The 11041-nt window shown below is 47.5% G+C and overlaps 1 protein-coding gene across 1 annotated transcript in view; it reads right to left on the reverse strand.

The window, feature by feature from the left end:
* HSD17B12 (hydroxysteroid 17-beta dehydrogenase 12) overlaps positions 1-11041 on the reverse strand; it is an 88675-nt gene extending 77634 nt beyond the window's left edge. Inside the window, 2 exon segments of the mRNA XM_065636952.1 lie at positions 10598-10771; positions 10774-11041. Of these exon segments, the coding sequence (XP_065493024.1) occupies positions 10598-10771; positions 10774-11041 (442 nt within the window).

An 11041-nucleotide genomic window follows, 5' to 3' on the forward strand; every position in this document is an offset into this window, starting at 1 on the left:
TACTATTTTAAAACAATATGCACTTATAAAATATATTCTTACTCAGATCTACTTCCTCTACCTGTACAGAATTTGTGCTGGAAGTTTGGGAGTGGGGGTGCAAAGCTGCAAGGAGATAAATGCTACGTTAATTTATAAGAGACATGGTTTCAATCCAAAGCTTACAGTGACTGAAACAAGCTAGTCTACACTAGTATGTCATACTAACATTTACCTGAACAAATGCATTCTTTCATATGCTGGCAAGGCAATGTTACATATCAGAACTTATACACTTCGATTTTAACTGCAACCAGCAACAGTCTAGAAGTGAGGAATCCAGCTGGGATGAGATCCTACCACAATTCTGTATAGCTGTGAGCTTGAAAATCCACCTATTTCTTTGCAAGTTAAGAGAGTTTAGTCAAAATTACTTCCAGATGAACAGATTTCCCACACCCCTCACATTTTCAAACACTGTAAAACATCAAGATTTTTGTTCCTAGAATTAGAGTTTTAAATATAGCCAAATACAACTGGTCTGTCCCTAGGGATAGGTCCCCACAGAAAGAACGGAGTACTAAAACTACTGTGTAAGGAGTGGCTTAAGGTTTTCTTAAAATTAATTCCGTAACTATCAAATCAATACAAGTCCCAGTCTTTGAAAAGGAAAGGAGCTTGAGAACTTGTTAGCGAGGATCTCCAAAACTGTACTCTGCAACTCACAACCCAGCCTTTTCAACATACCACAAGAGGACTGCACACATGCCACCCACATTGAACCAAGCAAAACAAGACTCTGGAATAGCCCATCAAGGTGGGGCCAAGCAACAGAAGGGACAACAGGTTCCTCCTGCAGTTTTAGGCTCAGTTTAAGCCAGCATAGCTGCAGGGTATCACCCAACCATTCATTCCTACCTGCTTCCCCAGCATCTGTTCACCAATTGCTTTTCAGGCAAATCATCAAGCTGATCCAGCTAAATCCACAGCTGGTCTTTCTCGTAGAGTGACTTGTCAGCCGTGCTAGCGAGCAGACCTCACTCACACCACCACCCTGCATCAACTAGAGGTGACATAAGGGAAGCAGTGAGAGCTCACAGCCAGTGACGAGAGCAGAAGCAATTCTTTTGGCAGCAGCCTGGTCTTGGAGCAACTCAAGCTGACCACTGGGCTTCACTGTAACCGCAACACATAGTTTCATTATACTGCCAAATTTCCCTTCCATTGCACCAGCACTGGAACCAATTTAACTCATAGCAAAGCAGCCTAGGGAGCATAAATAGCCAAAAGCGACCAGTTTTCTGCAGGGTAGACTTCCTAACTAGATCATTGTAGAACAAAACTAACACCAGTGCCAGCACAAGGAGGAAAAAAGTAGAAGAGCTCTCCATCTACCTTTTTCTCTCCCCCCACCAAACAATTAGATCAGAAAGCCACGATGCAAAACCACATATTCAGTCTTCTTGTGACCGATGATATCTCATTTATAAACTGACATTGCATGAGAGAGACAGTAAACTGATTCCAATGCAAAGAAACATGAACAAGGCCCTGGAAACTGGAGTGAACCTCCAGGCTATGACTAGAGTTGACAAAAAATACCAAAGGTGAAGAACCAGTCGAGCAAATGTAGGATCTTAGATGGTGAATCTAGGAACAAATACAAAGCTGTGGAGCACTGAAGGTTTTGACATAGATCTGAAGACAGAATTGGGACTACTGGCACAGAGACAGAGGTAAAGAGTTTGTATTAGGACAGGTAACTTGCCTTGAAGCACAACTGTAAGCTGATCAGAGCACGCATCCTCTTCTGCCACACCAGATAAACACTGGGTTGGACATGCAGCACATCTGAGGGCAGAAATAAACACCAAGAAACCCTAACTGTAATCCTTTGTTCAACTACTGACAAGGTAGCAGCTTCTTCCAGCAATGCAGCCATTCTTTACTGCCTGATCTTTCTCTTGGTTGCAACTTCTCCCGCCTGTTAAAGGTCCAACTCATGAGCTGTGCTGAATCACTTCTACTCAATCGCACTCTAGAGATGTAAAGCTCCTGTGGCAGATAGGACTCAGACACCAGGAGTACTGGGCATACACAACTCTTCAGGAAAAAAAAATATTTGTGAAAAGTATTAGGGAATAACGAGTTTATAGATTAAATGCCTTTGCTGACAGGATAAGAATCCTGAGGAAGGAAGCAGAGAGGCCAAAGCCCATGGGAAGCAGGTCAACCAGAAGCTTCAGAAGAGATACAAGGGAAGAGGTTTATAGGAACAAATTGGCTGGTCACAGATGAGGAATGTGAAACTGGGACTTGCTGGAACAAGGATCTAGTGGTGAAGCAGAGTGTGGAAAAGCAGAGTGCAAGCATAAGCAAGTGTTGGCTAGGTAGCAGCAGTCACACTGTAAATAGTTCTCTGCCTTCTGCTTTCCATGCCTACACCTTGCACACATCCCAAACCTTTGCATCTAACAGTAAGGACCAGAGACTTTGGAAGGAGACCAGACTCTGCACAACAGGTTCTTCCCCTCAACAACAATAGCCTTTGCTTCACTGAACTTACCCCACACCTCACATTCCCCTTCTCTCATTAAAGCTCTTCTCCCTTTCTACTTCAGTGGCGGTCCTCTAATATACATGAAAATCCTCTAGAAAATCTTTGTGATGTACATCCCTAGACCTGAGTTCCTCAACCCTGCTCTTCCTTGTACACTAAGTATAGAGCTCCCCAAGACGTGGGAGTGCAGCTGTCCCACTGGCATGACTGATGTAACACACCCTCCTGGAACGCTGTGGCTCACCATTACTTAAAGAGGAGAAAATAGGAAGGAGGTAGGAAAAAAAAATAAAATAAACTGCAGCCAAATCCTGTACAGTCAACTAGACAGTAGGTTCTGCATGTATACAGACCATGCCCCAACCTGAGCCACACAGCTGTCTCCCACCTTCTTTGGGACAAACAACTAAGTCATGAGAGAAGTACAAGAGAACTTGTGGAAGGAAAGAAGCAGGGAGGGTGACATACAAATGGAAAAAGTAGTACAAGAAACCAAGGGACGGGCACTGTTTGCCCCAAGGCTCTGCTTCTGGACATCTCATCTTCAGCTTTAAGAACTGCTACACAAGAGGTTTCTTTCAAAAACTACAGCTAAACCCCAGGATTTTAGGTGTCACCATCTGTTGCTGAGGGCAGGGGAATAAATCAGAAGCTCAGTAGGAAATTTTGCATATAGCTCTTTTCCAGTGTTAACTGGAGAAGCTTAGATTGTGGCTCAGAATTTCAGCTCTGCTAATGACTCACCCAGTGGGTGATGGCGTACTGCTCTAGACTTCAACTCCAGGAATCTGGGAAGTTACACAGATCCAGGAAAAAAATGCTATATTAAGGTTAAATATCAGGAGTCAAAATACAGCAGATTTTAGGCAGAACCCTTCTGTGCAATTAAATGTACTACAGTGAAAGAAGTCAAGTAGCCCTAATTCTAGCATTTTAAGGCACTAATGTACTCAGTATGAAAAGTATTTTGCTTTACTCTCGGAACCCAGATTCCCTGAAGCTTATCAATAAGTGAGCAACAGAAGTCATCTCAAGTTACAAGCAGCAACCCTTAATCTAATCAGAAAGTGATTAAACTATGCAAGCCAACACAATGAGATGCTTTACCCACTAGCTACGCTGTTTATCCCACATTTGTGTTCAGATACAAGCCTAAAGAATCACATTTGGCATTTGTTAGAATAATTAGGAATGCTATTTTCTTACTCTCATCCCTTATGTGGCAAGGATGGTCTTTTCAACCCTATGAATTAGGAATTAAAATATTCATAAAACCAAGAACAACATTTCATCCACCTACCAAAAATTAATTCCCAGGTAAACTGCTGCAGTTTTCCCAAACCCTGCTCCCAGCTCTGCCCTCACACTCTCAGGATCTCCTGCTAGCTCACATCTTCCTGACGCGGGAGTGCATTTACCCAACCACCTCTAACACCCAGCACAGTTCCAGTTGGCATTTTCTTCTGGAAACACTTCCATGCTCCTCACTCCTACACACAGTCTTGCTTGCTTTCACCAGGCCGCTTCACAGGTAAGCTTCCCAAAAAGGAGGGAAGTACACTGGCCAAAAAAGCAATATAAAGAAACTGAAGCGAGATAGTACTCTAGATTACTTCCTTGCATAAATTCCATGGGTTTAAGTAAGTTATTTCCATTACAAGTATTCCTACTTTAAAATAGACATAAGGTTGAGAGAACAAGCTAACTTAAAATAACACAGCCATTCATCCCTCTGGGGTTAATAAATTTAAAAGAGTTTCCCTCTCAGGCTGTTTATCAGAGATGGGTATTCCTTTCACCTTCATGCAAACAGCGTCTGTCCTCCACTCACAGTCAGCATTTTTTTTTTTTTGGAGGTGGAGAGAACATACTACAGCATTTAACTGTCCTGCACATCCATCTCTGTTCCTGCAGATAAACATGGCAAAGCCTATTCATATTCTGATTCAAGTTCCCCAGTGACCTTAGTTCTGCGTTACTGAACACTTTCACTCAGGATTTCACTTGGAAAATGAAAAGCATCTTAAAAAAAGAACCACACACACACACACCCCTACACAGAGCAAAAGTTTTCCCACCAAATCAAACTCTAGAGCTGGAGATTATGAGCTTGGTTGATGCTGAGGTCGGTGATGCCTACATGGACACATTTAGTCTCAACAGCTGCTGACACAAGCCAGAAATGAAGCACTGGGACTCTGGACTTCAGCGCTCTATGCATTTGCTCTCTCTTTCCTCTTCTCACCAGAGAGCGGAAGAGTAGCACTGAACGCAACTAGTGACAAGCAACCCTACTAAGCAGACATTTTAAACAGTCAGTAGCATCACATGCAAAAGAAAACGCCTAAAAGCAGCAATCGAGAAGCAGAAAGACAGCAAAATTTTAGAAAACAGAGTAGAGTGTGGTTCATTCCTTTATACTGTCCAAGAAGCAAAACTGATTTTTAGGATAAGTTAGTTGCAGTAGCCTACATAAAAAATACTAGAGGACCTGCCGAACTTACTAAGAGCTGCATGGTCTCAAGGGGAGTTGCAGGCCACTGAAGTACCACACACTGCGAGCTGCAGAGCCCAGAGCAACAGGTCAGAGATCCCACCACTACTGGGTTGCTCTGGCAAAGCAGCGCTTGCTTAGTCCAGCAAAAAGCAGGCTGGGGAAGACACTGACAGAAGCTTTCTAAATTGCAAGCTATGAGTAGGATCGATGACTAAAGGAAGACAGCTCTTTTTTTTTTTTTAAACCAGAGAAAATTTAGGATGGACATTTGGAAATGTCACATGGTAAACGCAAAAAGAAAAAGCCACACATGCAGGAGCGCAGCATTCGTGAGAAGTTCAGAAAGGATTAGGGCACTTGCACTAGATTGTTCCCAGAGCCACATTTCAGTGCAGTAACCCTTCGGAAGCACTTGGCAAATAGCCATACAAGAAAATACATACTCCAAGTTCAGGCTGCAAGTTTAACTTGAGCTGTCATGGTCAAGACTTATCAGCAAGTTGACATTTTTTTTGCATGTTCTTAACATTACTTTTGGGGTTGACAAGTGCCATGTTTTATTTCATACAAGGGTAGAAGTGTCTGTGTAGTGCCCAAAATGCAGCGCAAGACCAGAAAACTCTTGTCATGAATCTGAAGTACTGAAGTCAGCAAATGCCTGAACAAGTGATTCTGCTTTAGGACGAGATAACTAAAACCTCTCCCCAAAGCTCCTCACACACCAGGCAAGTACTCATGTGCAGGGAAAGTGGGGAGTTGCAGAGCCTCTCCTCGCACACCTTGCAGCGAGAGCAGTGCTAAGAGAGGCTGACACTCCCTTTGTTTCCCCACTAACTATACCCTCACCACACACTGCACTAGGTTGACTGTTTTAATCTGCAGCAGTGATTTGTGACATGGTCTGTCAACTATAATTGCACATTGCCAAACACCTGCAAAGCAAGATTGCACTCATTTGTGTAACGGGTATCAAAACTCATTTGCAGAAAACAAAAAAAGCTTTCAGGTAACAACTATTTCACTTGATGCTAAGTAGCTTGAAAAATGACATGGCTTGTGAAAGCTGCTCAAGGTTATCAACAAGTTACCACCTGGTCATCACTAAAGCAAATGTCCTTTGTGTGGAGTTCTTAAATTGTCATTAAAATCATTTATCATCCAACTTAAGGTTGTCCCAAGAACTTCATAAGGATCAGGGTCTGTTTTATAAGACGCTATTTCTAGGAAGCACAGTTACATATATTTTTCATGCCTCCCATAGTGGGCCTGGTATGCAATTCGCTATTTTTAAATGCTGGACTATGCATAGTCAAATGTAGCCCGTGTTAAGTAAAATAAGTCAACAAGAACAGGCAGAGAGCATTCAACCAGCTTTGCTGCTGATTAAAGAACTCATTGTTAAGCATTTACACAGGAAAAGAACAGTTTAAGACTGAATAAGGGGCTTTTGTCTAAAACCAAATTACAGAAAGTTAAAGGCAGTTCAGAGCACCATCCTGATTAATGACCTCTTACAGATTCTTTTTTGAGAAATCTAGAGCGAATTGCCCACATTTAGTCATTTTTGCATGTTAGTGAACAAACTCCAAGCAGCTTAATTAAGACAAGCTCAGCTTCACAAACATTTGTTGGCCCCAGTACAACTGTACAGCTGTATTCACCACATGAGAAAGCATCATCACTATCAGATATTTTGCAATCACTAGATATGCGATTATTCAACCATGCTTGCATTAAAGGCACTGTGGGAAGAAGTAGACACATTCTTAAGCCACTGTGAGGCTTGAAAGAAAACAGGACTTTTCTTTGAGTGTCATATAACCAATTACACAGCCAAAATAAACTTTGTTTCTAGTTAACAGATCACTTCAGTTACAGTAAACTGGAAAAAGAAACACTGCTCATTAAAATATTCGCAACTTTGAGCCAGGAAAAAAGAAAGAAAAAAGTACCAAGATATTAGAAGTTTTAGAGCATCAGATCACTCCAACTTGTGGTGCTGGCATATTTTGAATACACAGAGTTGATCGTGTGCACATACCCAACTGGTCTGATCTCACAGCTGATCCGGTTCTGAGCAGGTGGTTGGACTAGATAGAGGCCTCCTGAGGTCCTTCCCAGTCTGAATTACCATAGCGTTTTGACTTCCTTTCACCAAGTTACTAAAGAGAAGGGGCAGAAAAACGATCTCATCTTTTCCAGAAAAAAAAAGGCACCTTCCTAAATAGGAGACATGGCAACTCTCCAAACAGGAGCTACAACAGCAGCAGACGGTTCCCTGCTCCAGACACTCCATACTCCAGAATACCCCCAACTGTCAATGGCAGAGAAGCAAGGTGGCTGCATGCCACCGCCAGCAACGGGAGAACAGGACACTCTCATCCAACCGAAGGAAATACCATTATAGATCACAGTTACCAGCACTGCCAACAGATCTGCCTGTCAAGAAGGCTGTACTCTTAGCGATTCAGAACGACTCCTTGGCACTCTCGATTCTGTCAAGCCTGTGGTTTATTCAGCTAAACTGTTATCCAAGGAAGGGATCTGTTATCTTCTGTTACCAATTCATGAGGCACATTAAAGGTACAGAGCACTCCACCCAGGAGTTTTCACTGTGTTCTCTCTCAAGATACACCCAGAAACCCCACATTGAGACAACACCCACCCAGCCTCCATCACTGTCCAGTAGCCAAAATCAAGCCAGATGTGAGTTACAGGGAGAGAAAAACAGAAAAGCTGCATACAGATCTTCACCCATAAGCATGACAGTAGAAAATCAACTTTTTGTCATAACAGCTGCTATTTAAAGTACTACAAACCTAATTTTCTCAGAGAACATTATCAGCTTACATAGGTCCTCCTCCTCACATTCCCTCCTTCGAAGTAGCAGCAAACTAGAGCATAGACAGAAGCAATTGCATATATGCAACCAAAAACCCACTAAGAAAACAAGGAAAGAATGTGCAACTCAATTTCAGACATGCAGAGTTACAGGGCAGTAAGGAGGCCTCATAAAAGGGCTTGTAAGGGTTTTCTGGTTTTTGTAAAGTTGCTTTCTAGTTGTGCAGTATAAAGAATGCATTGTCACAGTAATCATAGCACCTAATTAGCATCAAACCCATTGTTTTTTAAAAGACCAGGAGAGAAGGAAATGCACTTCTTCCCACAGTATGCCTTCATAATTTGCTAATTCTCAAGGTGACCCCATATATTGGCAGCTGTGCCTTCATCCTCCTTTCCAGGAGGAGAGAAAACAGCCTCCCCAGCCTATTGCTGGTACCACAATGCACTTCAGGGCACAGTACACCAGTGTTTATTCAGACTGGGAAAACCTCTCCTCATTTCAGCTGGAGCCTACAGCAGCTGGCCCAGTAAAGCAGCAGCACCCGGAGGACATGAAACAGCTACATCATGATGGCCACATGCCTTTCTACAGTGACAGCTCAGGTCCAAGCTATCAGGTGCTACTGGGCACCATCATCCTATTTCTCCATCCTCCTTGACATTGCAGCAGTGCTCCCACTTCAGAGCAGGAGTAACAAACACAAGGAATTTAGCTGTACTGCCAACACTCCTCTTGCTCTATGGCTTGAAGAGTTTGATCATGGCAAAGAGAAAGAATAATTCTTGTGAGCAGCCATTGGTCATATACAATGGTCTGCTGCTGCCTGTGCTTGTACAGAACAATAACAAAGGACATTTGCATCACAGTTCTCCATTCATGGGATGTTTAAGGATGTGACTGAGGAAAGATTTATTGTCTACAGATTGTGATTCCAGCTGATAAGATGGCATTTGGCTCGAACACTGCAAGTTTGAAACCATGCAGGACAAGCTAAAGTGGCCACCAAGACTTCTGTGATGTAACACAGGTCAGCAGGTAACTGATAATGCAGTAACATACTCGAAACCAACATTACAAAGCCAAGGAGGCTTTGGGTCTCCCGTGCTAACCATCTCCTTAACAGGCATGCCATTTCTCTAGCTGGTAGTATGCAGTGCTATAACTTGTCCAAGCTCTGGGATTATGAACACAGCCGGTAGCATTGCTAGTTTACCGGTGTCTCACACAAGCAGAAGTTTAATCACCTGACCATGTCATCACATAGGAGTTCTGTGTTGGCTGTTGCAGAAGTTATGGGGAACCACGTTCATCAGCCCTGCAAACTATCAAGTTGTTGTGGGGCTGCTGTACCTACAGGTCTGCCTCCTAGAAGCAGCTGCAGAGTCTAAGCACTTGATGTCTTCCTACTCCCCTTGAGGGAAAGAAATACCTTTTTTAGTGTCTCTCATCTCAAACTCACAGCTTTACAGTTTGCACTTATTTTTATCAATTTCACCTTAACAATTCCCAACCAGATGCAGGACTTTCCCTTCTCGCTGTCTTTGGCAGGAATGAATTTGAAAACTGCCTCGGCCTGAGCTGTTGCACTGGCAGAGAAGCCCTTTCTAATTCCTCACCATTACTTAAGAGCCACTGCAGCAGTGTCAGCATAAGAGGGAAGGAATGGTCCTTCCTCAGCACAGTTCCCATGACTAGGAGTCAGAGAACTGAAGTAAGTTAGCTCAATATAGCCCTGATAGTCCCCTGCAACATCCTCTCTGCAGTCCCACAGCGCTCCTGCACTTCTGGGTTGCCAGCTCAATGCGGTGGCCACCGCTCCTGTCACCTCTCACCAGGGACATGCTCGTGCTGCAGCCCTTTCCTGAAGGGTCCTCAGCTGCAGGCAGCCACGTCCCAGGGCTCGAGAGGGGACGATGTGCAGGGGGGGCGGGGGTGGCACAACTTTCGCAGCGCCACTCGATTCGTAAGCGCTTCTGAGAGCGCCCGTTCGCCCCCCGCGGCCGGCGGACGCCGTTCGGCCGCGCAGCGGCTCGCAGAGGCGCTGCCGACCGAGACCGCGGGTCCGCTCCGCGGCCGGCGCGAGGGCTCGGCGCGTGCGGAGGGAAGCGCCCGCTGCTCCGGGGGCGGCGGGGACGGGGCTGCCGTGACGTCAGCGATGAGGTGCGAGGCCGGCGCGGAGGGGGCGGGCGCGCCGAGCAGCCGCACTGGGAGCGGGAGCCGGCAGCGGGACGGCGCCTCGGGCAGCACCGCTCCGCGCCGCGCGGGCCCCAGGCCAGGCCATGCGGCCCGAGCCGAAGTTCAAGCGCGCCGTGCCCGCCCCCAAGTCCCAGCGAACGGCGCTTCCGTCAGGACGCGCTCTCACCGGCGACCTCCGGCCCCGCAACTTTCGCGGCGAGCCTGAGCCCGGCTCCGCGGGGACGCGGCCGGAGCAGCGGCAGCACCCGCCGGCCGCTCAGCCGCTGCCCCAGGCCGGCCCGCCCGGGGACCCGCCTGCCGCAAGCCCGGCCGCGAGGTGCCGCCCCGAGCCGCTCCGCCGGGCCACCGCGGCTCCCCCGAGGGCCAGCCCGCCGCCCGCTCTCCCCACGAGAAGCGCACCCCGCCCCGCTCCCGCCGGCCCGAGGCCGCCGTCGCGCTGCCCCGCGGGTGCCTGTCCCGGCCCCGGAGGGTGAGAGCAGCCGGCGCGGGGGCGGCGCGGCCGGCCGAGACGCGCACTCACCTGCCCAGGCGCCTAGCGCCGGTCCCACGGCGGCGGCGCCGCTGCCCAGCACCCAGACGCGGAAGCCGGCCAGCAGGCGGTAGGAGGCCAGCGCCGCCGCGTAGAGGGCGCCCAGCGCGCCCACCCAGTAGAGGAGGCCGGCGGCCGGGAGCGCTGCGGGAGCCACCATGCTGCGGAGGCGGCCGCGGCCGAACTGAGCCCTCCCGGCCACCGCCGACCCGCAGCCGTCACGGCGCCCGCCCCCGCTCGGTCTCGATTGGCTGAGGGGCCGCTCAGCCACCGGGTAACCCGGCAACGCGGCCGGCCCCGCCCGCCCCCGGGCCGCGCGGCCCTGCCACGCTCCTGCCGCGCCGGAAAGGAGGGGGCAAGGAGCCAGCGGCCGCACGCCCCCGTACTACTTGCGGCCTGCGCCCCACGTGGTCGGCACGGCGCTCTTACGGCCAT

This window comes from Caloenas nicobarica, chromosome 5 (assembly GCF_036013445.1).
Source record: "Caloenas nicobarica isolate bCalNic1 chromosome 5, bCalNic1.hap1, whole genome shotgun sequence".
Classification (NCBI taxonomy): Eukaryota; Metazoa; Chordata; class Aves; order Columbiformes; family Columbidae; genus Caloenas; species Caloenas nicobarica.